Source organism: Kogia breviceps, chromosome 14 (assembly GCF_026419965.1).
Source record: "Kogia breviceps isolate mKogBre1 chromosome 14, mKogBre1 haplotype 1, whole genome shotgun sequence".
Lineage (NCBI taxonomy): Eukaryota > Metazoa > Chordata > Mammalia > Artiodactyla > Physeteridae > Kogia > Kogia breviceps.
In genome coordinates, this window is record NC_081323.1 from 18,560,889 (window position 1) to 18,580,158 (window position 19,270).

A 19,270-nucleotide genomic window follows, 5' to 3' on the forward strand; every position below is an offset into this window, starting at 1 on the left:
CCGTCACTGGTTAGAAAAGCTTTCTTCTCCTGCCCATAAGACTCTGGGAAAACACGGGTCAGGAAAGCCTAGGTTAATTCCCACCTACCAGCTTCTCATCCGAGGGAAAAGACCACCCTCCTCTGAGTCAGACCACGAAGTTCCAGGAAGAAAGCCAAGGGGCCAGCAAGAACCCGAGCAGGGGCGCTCCGGCTGCTCTAGTTCAGAGACGACAGGAAACATTTTCAAACTGTGATCCCAGCTCTCCAGGTGGATGGTACTCAGAGGGGGTCTACAATGGACCAGGACTGGCCCCAAATCTGAGAACTTGGGGAATGTATGTCTTGGTCTGATTTGTCATACAGAAAAGGGATGCTCTGAACTGACAACTAAATCCACCTTGGGCTTGCTTGTCTTCAAAAAAATCTTGAGGCCAGCGACCATGCTTGGGTACCTACCCACATTATCACACCAGGGTGGTGTGCCAATGACCATTCTACCAACCAACCGATTACACTTACCTGCGTCTCTTCAGTGACAGATCTTCTCAGCCTTCCTGGGCTGGCTTACTATGCTTGTCCCCACCCATCCATCAGGCAGGCAGCTCTTTTCTCTGTACAGCATCATTTTCAATCCGCACCAGCACAGACCATTACAAAAATAGCCACAGGAAGGGAAGGGCAGGGCTCATTAAACCGTGTTCTAGGCACAGAGATTTTGTCTGCAAGCTACAGAGGCAACCAGAGTGGCACCCAGAAATGTACATTTGAATGCTTTTTTTTTTTTTTTTTTTTTTTTTTAAGGCGAGGTTTCTGCGCAACTGGGAAGGGGACTCTGGTTACTTCCTGTTCACCGTGAAAGCTGGCTGCCCGTGGAAACCTGGGCTTGCTCACAGGCAAGCTGCACTCGATGCTGCCACACCCTCGGTGGAAGAACTGGAGGAGGAAGTGGCCTCACACCTCCCCGTAGCCCAGAGGGAAGATCTGCTGGATCTGGGAGGTGAACAGAAACTCCTCACCTGCTTCTACTGCAGAATAACCACCAGGTGAGCGAGCGAGCGTCCCTAGGTGACAAGTCTCCAGAGAGCAGCAGGCTTTGCCGAGCCTCCAGAAGAACACACAAGTTAAAGGGTAAAGGACATGAGGATAATTTACCTGGTAGTTAGATCTTAATAGGGCAACAGAGCTAGCAAACGGCCAGCCCTGCGCCCAGGTGCGGGCAGCGGGTTTGTGTGAGCTGAATGCTGGCTATGCTGAAGCACCTTCCCGCCCATGGGCTTGGACCCCGGCCTCTGTCCTCCCCAGCGTTCCGTCGCCTTCCCTGGGTCTTCTCACCAGCTGGACACAAACTGCCGTTGAGTGCAGCAGTGAGTGACCTTCAGCACCCGCTGCCTGTCCCCCACGAGGCCGGCAGCTCCTTAATCCCTCTTTCCTCCCTGAGGGAAAGCACCCTGTGTTCTCCTTGCCTTTAAAGAGACCTCCATCACCAGAACAGGCTTTGCTCTGTCTTCTCCTCCCCACTCCCCCCCACCCCGCCTCGCCCATTCCTGACGGTGCTTAACATCCCAAATCAAGCCCTGCCAGCGGGGCTGGCAGCCCACCACCGCTCTCCTCTCAGACGTTTCCCTCCAAGGGTGGGGAGCAATACCATCGAGAAGAAAAATTAATTCTATTTTTTTATAGTCCTTTTCAGAAGGAAAGCTTTTCCAATAAAATTTAAAATTTTTATTAACATTTAAATTATAAACCAAACGTTGGCAACCATATATAGACATGTTTGCTAAGGACAGCTGACTGTGAGGTCATACTTTCAAATACAACTTGAGAATTAGTTTAAATAAGTCAATACGTTTTCTCAGAAATATTGTATAATCTTCGGTTTACAGTCCATGATATGGAAAGTTTAATATAATGTTAAATAATTTACCGTCTATCCTAAAAGTAAGCTATAGAAAACTGAATCACTATTAGGATCGAATAACAACAAGGCTTTAACGGCTCAGTGGTTCTTCTGAAGAGTATATATAAATCTTGAAAAGGTAACACTGTTGAGCTGTAAAATCCATAAAAATAACAGTTCTGCCACAGTGCACAGATAAGTTCATTCATTCTGCTTCCCCAATCCCCCTCACCAAGCAGCTTTCAGGTCAAAGTGGAAGACGTAGAAAATCATACATCCTATGTGAAGTAATGAAGATCGCGAGAAATAGTGTGCAAAAAATAAACTTTAAAATTCCATACTCCAACATCCTGTATGACTACTAACAGGATTTGATTGATGATTTCACAAATACTTGAGATCATCTCAGACAGCGTCCCCTTGCACTGTCATCCGGCAGATTCAGATCCAAGGTCTTTCAATACAACAGGGAAAGTGGTCTTCGGTTTGATGTGGGGTTCACAGCCAGCCTGCTGGGGCTGCGGAGGGTGCCTTGCAGAGGGACGACACGTTACTTGTGTGCAGGAGTTTCCTGAACGTACGGGGACAGTGCCCAGCTTGACCTCTGCCTTGGTGACCGGCTTTTCCATTCTGGCCCCACTGACACCGATCGTCCTGACCAAGCTGTCGCCTTGCTGTGGATCTCGGGGGCCGTGGTGTGAACGCAGGCACATCCTCGCTGACCACGTGGGAGGAGTCGCCGCCCAGCACATCCAGCGCCCACAAACAGGTCCACCATGGTGAGTAGGTGCTTCAGGCTTGCTTCCAGGCCGCAGGCAGGTGGCGCCACAGCCCAGCGCATCCGGCCCCAGGGCCCTCGTCCTCCCATGGCTCTGGGGGTGCTGCTGTGGCCTTGGGCACATCGTCACTGTCCCCGCTCCAGGTGGCACCCGGGGCTCAGTCTCCTCCGCTGGCCCTCTCGGGGCAACCCTCCGCAACCCGGCTGCCCAATGCCGCTATGTTCCCACGTGGCCCCGCGTCTGTCAGGCTGGGTGGTGCTCCTGGTCGTGGGATGGGCAACGTGCCCTTGTGCTGCATCCTCCTCTCCAGGCAGGCCCTGTGCTCCTCCGCCCAGGCTCCAGGGCCGAACTGCGGGAACACCTACCCTCCCTCCCTGCCCGGCTGTGGTTTTAAAGCTACAGGACTATGTAAACTTCGTCGCCCTAGCCCAGCAAAGATACTCCTCCTTCCCTCCTCTCAGGAATGTCAGTGGCCCCCTCAGAGACTCTCGTGCCGCAGGCTGAGGCAGCCTCTCTGAGAGGCTGCGGCCGTGGTCCTGGTCCCACAGATGGAAGGCTCCATCTCCAGAAGGCAGGGCCAGATGTGTGTGCTTAAATGCGAGACACAGTACAGTTTTTGCCTTCACCCAGAGCTGGGGCATGGAGGCCCCGAATAGTGAGTGATACATTTCGTTAACGGCATGCTTTCCGTCTAGCGTCCACTGCTGGAATCCAGGCTCCAGGCGGCAAGGCCAGGAAGGCTGCCACGCAGGCAGCTTCCCAGGAACCCAGTCCACGGCCCTCCGTGAGGTGCACAGCACCCGCTGCTCTCAACGAGGCTGGGGCACAGCTAGAGGCGGTTGTCTCCATTGACCCGAGTCCTTCGCGGGGCCCTGGACAGAAGGGGAGAGTGTCCTTACCAGCAGCGGGCCTTGCAGCCCAGGGGGACAGCCCACAGGCCAACAGGAGGGAGAGGAACCAAAGGCAGACCGGCCACTCCTTCCCGTCTCTCAGGCCCCCTCCTCCAGGCTGCACACTGGCCACCTCGCCTCCACCCCCTCACCTTCGTTCCCGACTGTCAAAATGGTCGGCGAGATGCTCCTGGGAGATGCGGAAGTCCTCAAATGGCTGCTGGTAGCGAGCTTCGAAGGAGCCTTCCCGGGCCCGGCCATGAAACAGCTGGCCCGAGGCGTCGCAGCCCCGCTCCCGCAGGGACGCACCCCCAAAGGGACTGAGGTCGCCGTTCTCCTGCTTCAACAGGGGCAGATGCACAGGGGGGATCAGCGGCCGCCTGGCCCCCGGTGAGGCTGGGACCGGCACTCGCCCCGCCCCACCTGGCCACAGGTACCTTGGCAGGGAAAACGTCGACCTTGACGAGCAGGGAGGCCAACTCCAGGTCCTCACTATAGTTGTTCTTCAAAGGCACCGCTCTGTATCCTAGGAGGAGAAAGCCTGGCCCTGAGCCCAAGGGGAAGGTGAGCAAAGCCCCCCCCTCATCCACAAGCCAGATCTAGGCGGGGGGGGGGGCGCAGAGTCTCTAGGAAAAGTCCTCACCTGTCTTTAGGCCCTTCACAGGGAAGGTAGCCTGAGCCAGGAAGTTCTGGTCACTAAACATGTCTTCCTCATACACCACAAAGCGCAGGAAGGCGAATTCGGGGTTACTGATCTGGAAGTGGAAGGGCTTGGCTGGCCACATGGGGTTCAGTCCATTGTCCACTGCGAAAGCAAGGGCAAAAGGCCTCAGGCCACTGCCAGGAGAGGACGGATCACAGGTGCGGAGGGACCTTCAGTGCCCTGGAGGATGAGGACGGTGAGCGGGGAGAGGAGACTCACCCACAAACTCCGTCTTCTGCTTGGTGCTGTCATACTCAGCACCGGCCACCTCAAGCTCCACGAAAGGACACACGATACCTCGGCCATTCTTCGGCAGATGCCGGGCCCCCAGCACCTGTAAGGCCGGCAAAGATGGGCCCAGGATGGTCCTTCCAACTCATGCCAAGTCCCCACTACCCAGCGGAGGCAGTGCGCCCTCTGCTGGGCCCCAGGGACACTGCCCACTAAGTCCCTCAAGTCATCAGGCTCTAAGAGCAGCTGCCACAGCAAAAGTTCATTTTTAGAAGTCCTAGCCTTAAACAAAATTTTCACTTGAGTTTTTGCAATCAACTCCACACGCAATCCATGTCTATTTTAACATGAAAATTTAAAAATTACTTCCCCCTAGAACAATAAAAGAGAGAGCTCCTCTCCGGGAGAAACGTGGCTCACCCCCCATGCTGTCCTCACTCCTCCTCCAAGATCACTCAGGCCCCACACCTGAACCCCACAGCACCAAGCTGCCCTCATCACGGCTGCTCACCGGGGGCCTCAAGGGTGTGACCGCAGAGAGAGGCCTGGGGCCTCGAGGGGCAGCATGGGGCCTCCGTCTCACTCAAGCCCCGTTCCAGGAAGTAAGTGCCATCTAGCTGATTCCCGCTGGTGGGCCGCTAGCTCACCACTGGCACTAGCTTCCTGCCTGTCTTCTGCCCACTCCTGCCAGGCAGTGGCTCTCCATGGCTTGGCCTTACTGGATAGCCTGACTCCTTAGTGCCAAGAACTGTCCACACTTAGCCAGCTGCCTCTGGCCTGTGCTGGTCAGAGCCCAGCCCCACTGGGGAGGCCGGTAGCTACACGCCCACCTCAGAAGACAGTTACATCTTCCTCGAGCTCCAGGACAGTCCAGTGCCCCCTGCCCCATGGCGTTAACCAGCACCCCGGCCTTGATTCTGGAATGAGCCCAGCAGAGCATCCCCTTCCCACCTCGATGCAGATGGCACACGGCTCCAGCCCTCGGAGGCTGCTCTTGTCAAAGGGGTCGAAGGCCTCGTCGCGCATGATGCTCGGCTGCAGCACGTAGCCACAGTGCCCGCCGGCCAGGAAGAGGGCCTGGTTCATCTGCATAGGCTTGTCTGGAAGAGTCGGGTTACAGTGGACTCCAGCCCAGCTGCCCGGCAGGACCCCGCCCATGGACCACCTCCTCACCTGGGGTCTGGAAGTTGAGGGCCACCAGCTGACTGCCACAGATCCACATGGGCAAGGGGTCGTAATTGGAGGAGTCCAGCCGCTGGCCCTTGGGGTAGATGCGGGAGAGCTGCAGCCGGTTGTACTGGAGGAACTTCTTGCCTTTGGCCTTGTTCACGTACTTCTCAGCCTTGGTTTCCGGGAAGGATGACATGTCCCGGTAGCAGGCGCGTTCTGTGCCGATCTCTGGGTCAAACAGGGAGAGCGCTCACAGAGCCCGCCCACCTGGGCACTGCTGGGGGCCAGACCCCCGCACTGCCCCTGGGCCAGACCCTTACTCTCTTCGTCGAAGGGAACAGGCCGGCAGTAGACGACAAGCTCGGAGAGCTCCAGGGCGATCTTCTTCCTCCGCTCCATCATCTTCCCCTCAGTGAGCTGGTGACACACAGGCCCTGAGCCCAGGCGGGACCCCCCCCACCCCCCCACCAGGAGAGGGAAAACCCCAGCCACGTGGGGCATGCCCACCCACACCTTCCAGACCCCCCAGTCCGTCCCCAGTCTCACCCCAGAAACGTCCTCTCTCCTCCCTGCCTCTGAGGACACATGCCCTCCAAGACTTAAGAGGGTGGAATCCTCACCACCACCTGGGCCCCACTGACACCCCAGGGCCCTGAGCTGGATGCACCCGCAGTGATGCTGTGACCATTCAGTACCCAAGCCTCCCTCAGGCACATAGGCTGCCTCCCCGTTTCCTTGTGACCTCGCTGGGGACTCGGGCTTATCTTCTGTGTCCTAAGGACTGTCGTCCTTCCACCCGCCCTGGCCCAGAAGCCTCACCCCTTAGTTCCCCTCACTCAACACAACCACCTACTACTCTCTGTGGCCAGACTTCAGCTACGGAAGCCACTCACAAGTGCCCCCATCCCGTCCTCTGACCCCTGGAGGCCCACTTCCTTCCAGAAGGGGCTCCTATTCTCAGACTCTTCCTTCCCCTCTCAGCCCAGACCTCAGGATCCATCCCTTCGACCACCTGGTCCTTCCTGCCTTGTCCTTCCAGGCCCTGCTCTGACAAAATCCTCAGCACCCAACCCTCTCGGCTTGGCTTGTGGGTGTCCTTTCTCCAAAGCAGCCACAGGTGTGTACTGCAGGCCTTCCACCCCACCCCCAAACGACCAGGGGGTGGCATCGAGCAGGAGTTCCCACACCCTGGTAAGCACTTCCTCCTCTGTCCCAGGCTCAGTGGAAGAGCCTCCCTCCTCCAGAGGCTGGTCCTTCGACCCAGCTTGGGCTCCGCATTCTTCCACCATCCTACCCTGCAGAGGCTGCGCCCTTGCCTTCCACTCTCCATGATGCCCACTGCCATCCCACCCAGCCACGACCTGACACGGCTGATGCCAACTCCAACGGGCACCTTCAGGTTCTGACCCTGCCTGTCTGCTCTGCAGCCCGCCACGCATCAGAACCCCCCGCCTCTTTCTTGAAACCTCCATCTTTGAAGGTCACGCCCGGTTCCCAACCTATACCACCTCATCCCTAAGCCCCTGGGCACCCACTCCTGCTTCCAGCCCACGACCTGTGCTCTCACCTCTGCCCTTGGTATCCAAAGGCCCACTGAGCAGGGCCACCTGGACATCCCACAGGTACCTCAAACTCAACACACCCTCAACACGCCATACCGCTGACCATGTGTGTTTCCTCCGATCCCTGCCTAGCGGCGGGGGCTGCCCACCCAGGGCTGCCCCGCTGCTCTAAGGGCCACCGGCAGGCTCTCACCCTGGCATCCGCGGTCTGGGCCACTTCCCGGATCTTTTTCACCCAGTCCTGCAGCTCCTCCTGTGAGTCGGCAGCCACATCTAAGGACCAGTGTGCCACCGACGCCATGCTGATGGAGAAGACGAAGAGCCGGTTGTTCTTGCCCTCAGGACGGATGGCTGGGAGGGAGGGAGGGAGGGAGAGGAGCGCAGAGCTGGAGACAGACGTGCCTGAGTCCCCACCCCACGAGGAGGCGGCACTGCTCTGCCAGTCCCGCCTCACAGCTGAGGACGCTGCAGCCCAGCAATAAGTCGCTGCCACTCTGGGCCGCGCACCCCTCCCCACCCCGTCCCCAAGCCTCTGTCAACCCAGGGACCAGCCCATCAGGACCGTGGGCGTCAGCTCGCCAGCGGTACCGTCCACAGCACCTGCACGGGGCGAGCACGCAGGGCTCAAGGCCAGGGGTGAAGAAGGGAGCCTGGGCGTAAAGAGGGTATCCAGGAATGGGGAGAGCTCAGGTGGAGGGCAGCCCTTAGGGGTCTGGCCATCGGCTTTCAGCCTTGGGGCCTGAAGAGGGCCACCAAGGACTGTGTGACCCTAAGGGGCAGAGAAGGGGCTGGGGGCTCACCTATCTGACAAGCCGGCACATCCAAGACCCCCCGCAGCAAGTCCCCCAGGGGGCTGTTCTCGTCCAAGTGCTGTGGGAGGCAAAGCCCACGGACGGTCAGCAAGCCCACTGCGCCCACACGTGCACACGCGGGAAATACATCTGACAAGTGGGCGTGTGAATGCACGAACGTGGCCCCAGCAAGGCAGACGGGACCGCACGTAAGGGGCTGTGATCGCACAGGCACGCTGACCCTGCCCGTGGTGGGGTGTGCACAGGAAGGGAGTCTGGGGACGGGAGGCCCGTCCCAGCAACGGGGCTCTGGTCTCACCTCCCTCTCAGGCTCCAGGGCCGCAGGGCTGACCATCTCTTCCACGTAGTTCGACGGGAACCACAGCTGCTTCTTCCCACCATAGTCACCACGCCACCTGGGGAAGCCGCAGCATGCTGACCCCTAGCAGCCACCCCCCGCCCCAAGAGGAGGGCAGCCCTGCAGGTGCACCTTGGGGCCTGTGCTGGTCCATGCTGCCCAAGCCCCTCTCACTGTCCACGCCACCGGCGCCCAGGACGCCTGGCCCCGCAACACGGGCTCTCAGCTGGCTCACCAGCCTCCTTCCTGCTTCTCCACGTTCTGGATGATGGCGCTCTTGGTGAAAGTCAGCTCGTCCTCTCTCTGGGCCTTGTAGTCGAAGAGAGCTTTGACGGCGCACTGCGGGGAAAAGGGAAGCAGCGGTCAAAGCAGACAGGCCCTCCTGCTCCTCCTCCTGACCTGCGGCCTCACGTGTGCACGCACGTGGGCTGGGACTGCCCAGCTGGGGCTCAGGCGGCACCAGCAGTGACCCAGCCTCACTACCATCCTCAGCCCGGGCCTGTGGGAGGCTCCAGGGCAGACGGGACGGGAGAGCAGGGCCTCTGCCAGGGAAGCTCCTCAGGGTCCGGGGAGAACCTTGCAAGCCCCTGCCCGGGGCCCCAGGAGCCGGGCCAGGAGACTAGGAAGGGAGTGTCTGCGGGTGCTGAGTGCCTCCTCTGGGACTGGAGGCTTTGCGGTGTGCCTGGGACCCCATCATTCCTCATCTGCAAAGCAGGAGAAGGAATCTTCTCCCAGGATCCCTGGCTGCTGAGAAAAGGGGGTGATGAAAAGGGCACAGCTCCTTAGCCCTTAGAAAAAAGCCCTGACAGAGCTCCACAAGGTGAGAGAGGGAGGGAGGGGCAGAGAACACCGTCTTAGGGCCAGCGTGCCCCAGCCCCACCCCGCTGCCCCCAGGGAGAAAACGAGGGTCACCAGGGGAGTAGTTGGGAAGGTTCAATGCTGACCCCAGGGATGGGGCTGGGGAGGGGTCGGCCCCGGGAGAGATGCGGTCGTACGCCAACCGCACACCCCTCACCCCTTCTCAGGCCTCGGAAAACCACAAACACCACTTCTCCCTTAAGACCGCAGGCGGCCCTGAGCAGAGAATGCAAGCCCCAGGCAGCCGGAGACGCTCCCCAGCTGCCTGCGCCCAGAGCCCGAGGCTGCACCTTGAAAGTCGGCATGGGGTTCGCCTCCACGTAGAAGCCGGGGTTGCGGCCCTCATACAGGGCCCCGTAGTCGGGCTCCTGGAAACGGGACAGAAGGAGCTTTGTTAACGCCCAGAGGGCAAAGTGGCTGCTGGCTTCCTTCCGTGTCCCCTCCCCTCCTCACCGGGCCAAGTCTGCCGCCTTCGCGCACCTGGTCCGCCGGGGTCCCCCAACCTCAGGGGCCTGGCCTCACCCCTCCTCTCTCTGCCCTCGCGCCCACGGCTCCAAAGTCTCAGTTCCTGAAGCCCCTCTGCGCCTGCCCCAGGCCCCCAGCACGCTTCTCACACACCCCAGCCCCAGCAGGCAGCAGCCCTCGCCTAGGCCACCCAGGTCCAAGGACAAGAGTCTCAAGTGGACCTGCTGCGCTGGACCCCTTCCTCTTCCCCAGGGCCACACCCCTGGCCCAGAGCCCTTGGGGCTCCCACCCCACAGCCCTGCCTTCCTCCCTGGCTGGTCTCGCTCCACAACCGCGCCTCTGTAGCCTATGCCCCCCTGCCCTGGGAACAAAGTCTGGTCTGTGCCCAGACCCGGGCAGACCCTCGCCCTGTGTGAGCCCTAGGACCTCCGCACCCCACATCCTGGCCCACAGGGCTCTCTCTGCCGGACGCCTGCCCCCCCCCTTCACCCGGCCAGCTTGTGCCTATCCCTGTAGATGCCACTCAGAGGCCACTCCCTCCAGGATGACTTCCTGGCTCCAGATGGGCTAGTTGGCCCTCCCAGCAGCACCGCAGCCCCCTGGGCCTCTCTGCTCCCCACATCCACAGTACCCCGGGACCGTCAGGTGCGGCCTGCCCCGCCCTGCCTCCCAGGCTCTCACCGCTGTGCCGATCTTCTCCAGCGCCTCTTCGTTGATGGGATAGCGTAGCTTCATCTTGCGGTACAGGGGGTGCTTCTCGTAGTAGCTGACGAGGTCCACGAGGCTGTCAAACTCTGAGTTGCCCAGCATCACGGTCTGGCCCTCCTGCTGGACGCGGCAGTGCTTGATCTTGCCCTCAGCCCTGACAGGGACCGAACAGCCACACAGGGTCAGGGCAGCTCGGACCAGGCGTGCCTGTACCGCCCCAGCCCCACAGGGGCACCCCTCACCGGAAGGAGATGGCGTAGGAGTTGGGCTCATTCCGTTTCCGCACCAGGAAGGCCCCGTCTCGGGGGACGCGCATCAGCATGTGCTCGGCCTGCGCTCTGGTCAGGCTCGCGTGGTACCACCTGTGGACGGGCCCGAGTCAGCCCCAGCCACCACCCCCGGGTTCCCGCCCCGTCCCCGTCCCCTCCCTCACTCTTTGCTCTCATGGGCGTTGGTCTGTGGGACGGGCTCTGAGAGGCGCATCTCAAATTCGTTGCAGCGCAGGGGCACCTGCTGGTAGTGTGTGATGAGGTCATAGAGTGAGTCGAAGACGAGGTTGTCTGTCAGGAAGAACTTGGGGGTCCCTGCGTCCTGCCGGGAGTGGATCCGGCAGTGCTGGACTTTGCCGTTCCGCCTGAGGGGACACGGGGAGGCAGTGAGCAGCAGGCCGGGCCACACGCTACGCTCCACCGGCTACGCTCCACCCGCGGCGAGGCACCAGGCCTCAGGCAGGAGACGCCCTGAGGACGGCTCAGGTGGGGGCGGCCCTCTAGGAGCCCCGCGCTAACTGCACGTGTGTGTGTGCGTCATGCACTGTGGAACCTGGCCGCCCCTGCCGGCGTCGGATCCACGTGTGCACGCGCTGGGAGGGTTACCAGAAGGAGAGGGTGTAGTCGCCCACGAAGGTCTCGCTCTCGCGCACGAGGAAGGAGCCGTCGGGGGCCCCGGTCTCGATGCAGTACTCCGTGAGCAGGCGCTCGGCGATGTGCCGCCCGTCCCGTCCCGCCCCGAGCTTCCCGTGAAACCACTTCTCGTTGGAGTGCAGCTCTGTGCTGCCACTGGCCTGCAAGGCAGAGGGTGACGGCAGAGACACTCGGTGACTCTGACCCCAGCCCCGCCCCCGGCCCTGGGCCAGCCCCTCACCTCCTTGGGCTCCTCCTCATCCTCGTTGCCCTGGTCACTGCTGGTCTCCTCAGAGTAGTAGATCTTGCTACTGGTCAGAACAAAGTAGTGGGGATACCACTCCTGGAAGAGGCGGGAGCGAGGCCTGTGAACAGAGCCCCCTCACCACCCTATCCCTCAGGCCCAGCCAGGCCCAGCTCTCACGTGATTCACGGGGTCCTCCAGGTAGAGGATGCCATTCTTGATGGAGTTGCTGATGTCGTTCTCAGAGTACATCACGGATGTAGGCACCTCTTCATAGGCACTGCCCTCAGCCAGCTTCTTGTGCTGTGGGGGACAGGCCACGACGTGGCTTCCCAGCCCCAGGCCCAGAGCCCCACCTCCTCAACCCATGCCTGGACCCACAGCTGGAGCGGAGGAGTGGGGCCCCCAAAGCCCTACCTTGATGAGGATCTTCCTCTTGAGCTGGCTGGGTGAGGGGAGCCCGTCAGCAGCAATGTCCACGGGCTTGGTGAGGAGTGTGTCCCCGAGCACCTTCTTAAAGTACTGGGCCATGTTCCTCTGCTGGGCGATGCTGCAATGGTCCTCGATGGACAAGATGACCGGGTACCTGCAGGGTAGGGGACCAGCGCATAACACAGATCCTGCAATTCCGAGGGGTCACGGCTCAGACCCTCACAGAGTGAGGTGTTAGGAGCCTAGGGCCCAAGGTCCTTTCTAGAGGGGAACCACCCCAAAGAGGCAGGCCCTGGCCACTGTGGGGGGTAGGAGAGGGGTCTAGAAAGGCACTTTTGGGTGCAGCAGAAACCAAGGGCTGGGACTGTTGCAGACAGGTGTCCCCAGAGTTGATCTCGTCATGGAGGCTGCCCCAGCGGCAAGGAGAGACATCCTACACCCAAGGTCAGGAGAGGTGACAAGCAGCCTCCAAATTCAGCTACTGGGGGACCCTTGTGACCCCCCCAGTGAGGTGGGAGAGACTAGTGACCACGTGTTGTGGGGAACAATAGGAACTGCAGAGTGAGACACAAGGAGCACAGACAATCCTCTGGGTTGTGACGGGAAAGAAGCTGGCAGGACAATGGCCTTGCGAGCCCAGAGTTAAGGAATTAATTTTTGAGGATGAGAAGAGCTTGACTGTGTTCCACAGGCTGAGGATAAGGACCCATGGAGTGAGCAGGTGGGCCAAGCGTGCAGGAAGTGAATGGCTCGGGAAGGGTGGGCTCCAGCAGGTGGCAGGAGGTGGAAGGCAGGGAGGGGGGCAGCACATTCAAGGGGACCCAGGAGATAGCTGGAGCCGAGCCACGCCACTCACTCTGAGGCCACGAAGGCATGCTCCTTGATGGTGTGCAGGACGTCTGAGAACTTGATCTTGGTGGTCAGGGTGTGTCCGTGGTAAATGACTGGCATCCCGTCTGGACCGTCCCAGCAGTCCACTGGGGAGCAAGCAAGGTGACCAGAGTCAAGCGGGCAGGCCTCCCCCACTCACCACCCACCCTGCCTAGCCCCCACGCACACTCGATGCAGCGGCAGCCCATCCGCAGGCAGCGGGCGTAGGCTTCCAGGGAGGACTCGCTGGAAAACTGGTCCCCGGTCAGGTATCTGGACAGGGAAGCAGGGCGGGGTGGTCAGGCGAGACCCACCTCCTGGGGTTGGGCGTGGGCCAAGGGAGCCACTCACGTGTTGTGCGAGGAGGAGATCCAGTAGTGGGACAGAGGGTTGTTCATGGTGTCGGGGCATACGGCGTCCAGCTGTGAGTTCCATATGCTGTTCTCCTTGGAGAACAGGAAGGTGACGAACTGTCCAGCAAATGTGGAGAGAAGAGAAGATGAGCCCCTGCCCTGGGCCACGGCACAGGGTGACACGGGAGAGAGTGCTGAATCCAGGTCGGGGGCACGACGGACTGCGGGAGGGACCCAGCTGGGCTCCAGCGGGCCCGTCTGCTCCGATTCCCCGATGGAGGGTGAAGGGCAGGGCTCACCTCGTCCAGGAAGAAGTAAGGCTCCTCGATCTCTCGCAAGGGGTCTCGGAGGAAGCTGAGCATGAACTCCTGCACCTGGAGCCGATCAACAGCCCACAGCTCCTGATGGGTGGGAGGGTGGAGCACGTGAGGGGCCTCCATCGGGTGGTAAGCCCAGCCCCTCTCAGCCGGCACCCTGGCCCAACCCCAGCCCAGTCCTACCCCCTGGTACTCGAGGAGGAACTGCTGGAACTCAGGAAGGGACACCCGGCAGAGCTCCGGCCGCTCCCCCGCCCTGCAGGAGAGAAGGGAAATGCCTGGCGGCCGGCTGGCTAGCGTGGGCCACAGACAATGAGGGGCCCCTGGGAAGGCAGGGCCCAGCTCCCAGCCAGCAAAGCCGCCCGGAATGGGCCAGCAGGGCTCCCCTGCTCCCGCTGACTCCCACCTGCATCGGGAACCAACCAGGGGACGAAGGGGCCTGGGGAGAACCCCACCTCCCCACTTCAAACCAAACCTCAGCGCACTGGCTTCCAGGAAGGGGAGGTCCATCTGCAGGAGACAGAACCAGGTCAGCACGAGAGCCCCTGGGAGGCCATGTGGGGAAGGGGTTCTCAGGAAGAAAGGCTGGGGCAACAGAAAGGGGCAGGCCTCACGAGGAGAAGAGCTGGAGAAATGGCACCCAATCGCCCCCAAGCAGGGCAGCAGGGCTGAGGCAAGCGGGGCTAGGGTGGGAGAGCAGGGCAGGGGCGGTGGGGGCAGGTGGCTCATGCACCGTCTTCTGGGCGCTGTACATGAGGCTGCGGTACAGCTGAGCAAACTGCCCGTAGGTGATGTCGCTGGTGCGCTGCTCCAGGTCCTGCGAGGCAGAGCGGGACTTCCGGTCAGGTCTCCCGCAGGGCTTGGGGCAGCCGGCCTCCCCACCCACCTGCAGACGGCCCACCGGCCCTTACCGTCAGCCGCTCTCGGAGGAAGCGCATGTTGGGGACCCGATAGTTGACCTGGGACAGCATGTTTTTCAGGTCCTTGGCTGATATACTGAGGAAACAAAGACATCGCCAGTGGCCTCACCCCACCTCTCACGACCTCTGACCTATAGGCTGAGTCCACCTGGGGCTGAACAGGTAAACAACACTACTCTGGGACTTGCAGTCCTGATGGTGAGGCTGGCTCAGAACCATGGGGTAAACAAGGGAAGTCCCTTCCTTTCTCTGGGCCTCGGTCTCCTCAGCTGAGCAAAGGGAAGTCTAAGATTCTGGCAAGGGGGGGTCACCAGGCTCAGTAAAGTGGGTCAGGACGGGGAAAGGGGAGCCCATCTTTGAGCCGCCCTCCCACCAGCACCGCTCAGCCCACATGTCTGGGCCCTCAGCTCTCCCAGGGACAGAGAGAGGCAGCCACTACTTCGGGACCTCCAGGCTCCTTCCACCTCACTCTCAAACTCCCCGAGGGGGGCAGGCAGCTCACAGGACTCCCGCCCACTGCCCCTGGGACCGGGGCCTCCGAGGGGAGGAGGGCAAGATCCTTCTCAGTTCAATACCACTGCTGGCAATTGGGCACACTCCCGGGGTCTCACAGGGAAGCACCCCTGCCCAAGAACGGGGCAGAGGACAATGCTAGGCCTGGCAGCAGAATGAAAACGATGGGGAGAGGGAGGCCTTCTTTCCTGGGAGGTGGTGGCAGGGAGGGGAGTGTGGGCATCCCTCCTTCTCTCGCCCAAGGGCCTGGCAGGCAGCACCAAAACTCCCTGAGGGGTCCAGCCCTGCCCTGGGCGGTCCTGCTATCTATCAGCCAGTGCTGTTCAGCAAGCCGCTTGCCTGGTCTCAGTCACCCAGGGTGGGGCCGTCAGGGTCCTCGCTGGGCAGGTTAGGAAACTTGCTGCGTCATCAAGCTTTCCTTCTGTGGACTCCTTGCCATCAGCATTACACACAGATTGTTACTACTCCCCCCAAAACACCTGTCTGCCCTGCTTCCTCTCCAGCCATTGCCCCTTCTCTGCTCCTCTTCCCAGCAGTGCCTTAAAGGAGAGACCCAGGCTCCTTTCATTTCCTGAACAACCCCATGCCCACTGTCCACTGCCTGCCTCAAGGTCACCAACGACCTCTGTGCTGTCAAGTCCAAGGAGCACCTCTCAGCCTTCCCCACACGTGCCAAGGCCTGGCACAGCGGACCACCCCCCTCTTCCCTGGGCTTCCAGGGCTCTACACCCTCCGGGTTTTCTCTTAACTCTCGAGCAGCCACTTCCCTTGGCTGGCTCCTCTCCTCACCTCCCCAGTCCCCAGTGTTGAGGCAGCATGGGCCTGGGATCAGCCACCAGCCTCCTTCCCTTTTCTTGCCAAGGTTATCCCCAGGCATCTCCAGCCTCATGGCCTTCCAAATCACCTATGTGCTCCTCAGGTACCAGCTCCAGCCCAACTTCTCCCCTGAACTTGTTCTACATACCTGCTTGCTCAACATCGCTACCCGAACATCTAAGGGCATCACAGGACTTCACCCACTCAGATGTGCACCTCCCACGGCCTTCCTCATCTCAGTCAATGGCAACTCCACCCTTCCAGATGCTCACGCCAAAAAGCTTTTTACCGTAAACCTCAACTCGCTCTCTCTCTCACCTCAAAATCAATCTGTTAGGAAATACTATTGGGCTCTATCTTCAAAATATAGCCCAGCCAAAATCCAACCCCTTCCTAATACCCCACCCTGACCCAGTCTTCTTCACCCACAGCGTTGGAGTTGCTCCCTGAGTTCTCCACTCCACCTGCCCTGGACTCTCCAAGCACAGCTAGCAGTTCTGTGCAACTGAACCCGGGTCACGTCACGCTTCTCTTCAATACCCTCCGTGGTGTCCACCTCTCTCCCAGTCAATGGTCCTTATCATCCATCACCCAGCTTTTGTCCTGCACCTCTCTGTAGCCCCTCTGGTAGTCACACCATGGCCTCAAAGCCGTGAGCTTCAAAGCACCCCCCCCACACACACACACACACTACAGGACACCCAGAGCCAGTTCTGCACCGCCTGTCTCTGCCCACAGTGGCAGGGCATGTGGCTTATCGTCCCTGGCCTCTCCCGCCAGATTGCATAAGGCTATCAGAGGGCTTTCTGCAGGAAGCTCCTTGTGCCAGAACCGCCTGCCCACCCTGCTTGAGGCAGGTCCTCCGGTTCTCCAGGCAGCTGCCTGGAAGTGGCTATTGTTCTGGCGGCCCCAACCCACCCTGCTGGGCTAGAGCCACAGCGCAGGACCCACCGATCCTCACGATTCCGGTCCACTGAGTAGAACTGCTTCCGCAGCCACCTGGAGGGAGAGAAGCCCGAAGTGAGGCCCAGGCTTAGGGAGGAGACCAGCAGGCAGGCTCTGGGCACAGAGGCCAGAGTCCTTGCCCTGCTCCCTAGAGCCCGACGCCCCAACCCTAACCACATCTGGGCGGGGGGGTTCTTACCTCTCAATCTGCAAGGGTGTGGCCGCCTGCAACGTATCCTCCATCAGCCAAGTCAGGCCCTTGATCCACATGTTCACTTCATCCTCAGACGTAGCTATGAGCAAGGGGCAAAGAGCTGAGCCTGGGGCCAGGGGCTGTTCCCCTTAACTCCTCCACCTCCTCAGCTCCCACCTTGCAGGCTCAGGGTCTTCAGGCGGAATTCCATTCCATACAGGATGACAAAGCAGTGTGACTGGTCCGGTCGAAAAGCAGGATCCTCTTGGTAGCGATCGAAGTCCCGTGAGGTCTTCCCCGGGCGGATCTCCTTGATTTCTCGAATGTCAACTAGGAAGGCAGGGAAGAGGTCAAGGTCAGGCTGAGGTCTCTCAGGGTCAGCACTGAAACGAGGGCAGCCTGGTCTCCCCACTCATTCCCACACTCTCCTCGTGGAGGACCACAAGGAGAGACCCCCACCCCCACCCCGGGAAGGGGGGCAGAGGCAAGACCGCTCAGTACTGCTGGGGGACAGAAGAGAACTGGGCTGAGGCTAAGGACGGAGCTCTGCTGAAAGCTGGGCATCTGCGGGAACAGGAATCTCCATCCCGTGTACCTTCCCTCACTGACAATACAGGTAGGTCACTCTGACCTGGCAAAGAGCTGGACTCTACAAAGAGAAATGGGGACCCATGGCTGTTCTGTGAGGACCATTTCCTGACACAAAAGTACACAAACTGAATCATAAAGTCCCAAGGGCAGGCCTGGGGCTGGGCAGGCCCAACTGGGTTTCAGGGTCCATAGGAGGAAGCAGGGATTGGGCCAAGAGAACTGGTGCAGCCTGACGGCCCACCCCCTAAATATCCCTGAACAAGACCCAGCAAGAGCAACGGCTGCCCACGGATGGCTCCCATTCTGGCCTCACGGCACAGACTGGGGAAGCACCCAGGTCAGAGTGGCCGATGAACTGCCTCAGCCACTAACTCAGAGATGACACTGAGTGACTCATTTAACTTCCCTCCATCTCAGTTTTATTATCCCTAGAGCAAAGAGCTTGACTGAATTTCTCTAGAAGGCAGGGTAGCAGAAAAGACCTGCGTGGGCGCTGGGGTGGGCCTGCTGGGACTAGACTCCCAGCTCCACCTCACCTTAGCTGCGTGACCTCGGCAGAGTGACAACCACTCTGGCCCCACTGCTTCCCTCTGTGAACGCAGGTAACAGACTGCGGCACCTGGAGGTGCTGCTAAGCTCAAAAGTCCTAACAGCCCAGAGCGCCCTGCCCTGTAGGTGGCACATGGTGGGCACTCATTCAAGCCTCCCTCCCCCTCCCTCGGCTCTGTCATCTTCGGTGGTCTGTGGTCTGCACAGGCAGTCGGAGCAGGCACACGGGTTGTGACCCCAGGCCTGGAGAGGGCCTGGCTGCACACTCACACTGTCCCCGGGTGCTGGCTGGGACCCAGATAAAGAGACATTTAGGGAGGTCAAAAGAGAGAAGCCTGGCTTAGCCGCCAGAAATGACTGAGCGTTCCCTTGGCTCTAGAGCCTCTTCAAATGCTCTTGACCCAGACTGGCCGGAAGATCTGGAGCCAGGAGCGCTGCCAGCATGCTGCTTGGCCCACCTCCCCCCAGAGCCCTCCTGGCCCGAAGCGCACAGCACCCCGGCTGGAACGTTCTAAGAGGCCCAATCCCAAGGCCTTCTTCCTGTCCCTCTAGCCACCTCAAGCAGTGGCATCGCCTCCAGCCCCAGGCCCAGCTCCCCTGCCAGAACACTGCCGGTTCTCCCTGGGCCCTGCTCCCGTGCCCTCAGCAACCCCCACAGGCCCAGTCCTCCATCTGGGGGCCCCCGCTATCCTGCCCCCCAGTTCTCACCAATCAGCCATCCTTCTTGAGCCTATGGATCTGTACAAGGCGTTGTTCGGATCCCTCCTGAGGTTGCTCACTGTGGAGAACCCACTCCTCCTCTGGCCTTCAAGGCCCCCTGTGATGGGGCTCCAGTGATTTACTGCCACTGCTGCCCTCCCATCTCCTCTGCTCCATCCCACCTAAGCTGGACGGAGGGCAAGAACTGTCGTGTTTCCTGTCCCCCGTTTCCCCTTGGTCCCTAGCCAGGGGATGTCTACCTCCCAGACTCCACTCTCTCCCACCAAAGACCCAATTTGGAAGAGCCTTCCTGCAGTAATCACGCCCTTGACACCCTGAGGCCCTACGTGTGTGTTTGTTCTTCAATCTCTCCCAGGCCGGGCAAGGCCACCCAGTGCTTGCTGAATGACTGAACAAACAACGGAAAAAGCAGGCACACCACTGGGGGGAGGGGTAGCACAATGGGAGTGGTTTTTTAAATGAAGAGTTATGCTCAGGTAAAAACAGAGGGGCGGTGGGGAGGGAGACTGGGT

The 19,270-nt window shown here is 60.3% G+C and overlaps 1 protein-coding gene across 2 annotated transcripts in view; it reads right to left on the minus strand.

Annotated features, from left to right (window-relative positions):
* Positions 1 to 1,688: 1,688 nt before the first annotated feature.
* Positions 1,689 to 19,270, minus strand: part of PLCG1 (phospholipase C gamma 1) — a 35,119-nt gene continuing 17,537 nt past the window's right edge. The window contains exons 2-32 of one of the 2 annotated variants that reach the window (XM_059038591.2): positions 17,076 to 17,228; positions 16,905 to 16,998; positions 16,712 to 16,759; positions 14,423 to 14,507; positions 14,245 to 14,328; positions 13,987 to 14,021; positions 13,695 to 13,767; positions 13,494 to 13,595; positions 13,193 to 13,311; positions 13,029 to 13,114; positions 12,828 to 12,948; positions 11,957 to 12,125; positions 11,720 to 11,842; positions 11,537 to 11,638; positions 11,269 to 11,456; positions 10,827 to 11,027; positions 10,636 to 10,755; positions 10,367 to 10,547; positions 9,511 to 9,588; positions 8,598 to 8,701; positions 8,324 to 8,420; positions 8,014 to 8,083; positions 7,407 to 7,564; positions 5,972 to 6,068; positions 5,655 to 5,879; positions 5,433 to 5,581; positions 4,470 to 4,584; positions 4,191 to 4,352; positions 3,985 to 4,073; positions 3,700 to 3,887; positions 1,689 to 3,529 (exon numbers count right to left, since the gene is read on the minus strand). In XM_059038591.2, coding sequence (XP_058894574.1) covers positions 3,487 to 3,529; positions 3,700 to 3,887; positions 3,985 to 4,073; positions 4,191 to 4,352; positions 4,470 to 4,584; positions 5,433 to 5,581; positions 5,655 to 5,879; positions 5,972 to 6,068; positions 7,407 to 7,564; positions 8,014 to 8,083; positions 8,324 to 8,420; positions 8,598 to 8,701; positions 9,511 to 9,588; positions 10,367 to 10,547; positions 10,636 to 10,755; positions 10,827 to 11,027; positions 11,269 to 11,456; positions 11,537 to 11,638; positions 11,720 to 11,842; positions 11,957 to 12,125; positions 12,828 to 12,948; positions 13,029 to 13,114; positions 13,193 to 13,311; positions 13,494 to 13,595; positions 13,695 to 13,767; positions 13,987 to 14,021; positions 14,245 to 14,328; positions 14,423 to 14,507; positions 16,712 to 16,759; positions 16,905 to 16,998; positions 17,076 to 17,228 — 3,659 coding nt within the window. In that variant the 3' untranslated portion in view covers positions 1,689 to 3,486. The remainder of the gene's footprint in view (positions 3,530 to 3,699; positions 3,888 to 3,984; positions 4,074 to 4,190; positions 4,353 to 4,469; positions 4,585 to 5,432; positions 5,582 to 5,654; positions 5,880 to 5,971; positions 6,069 to 7,406; positions 7,565 to 8,013; positions 8,084 to 8,323; positions 8,421 to 8,597; positions 8,702 to 9,510; positions 9,589 to 10,366; positions 10,548 to 10,635; positions 10,756 to 10,826; positions 11,028 to 11,268; positions 11,457 to 11,536; positions 11,639 to 11,719; positions 11,843 to 11,956; positions 12,126 to 12,827; positions 12,949 to 13,028; positions 13,115 to 13,192; positions 13,312 to 13,493; positions 13,596 to 13,694; positions 13,768 to 13,986; positions 14,022 to 14,244; positions 14,329 to 14,422; positions 14,508 to 16,711; positions 16,760 to 16,904; positions 16,999 to 17,075; positions 17,229 to 19,270) is intronic. The other variant, XM_059038592.2, reaches the window with a different exon arrangement.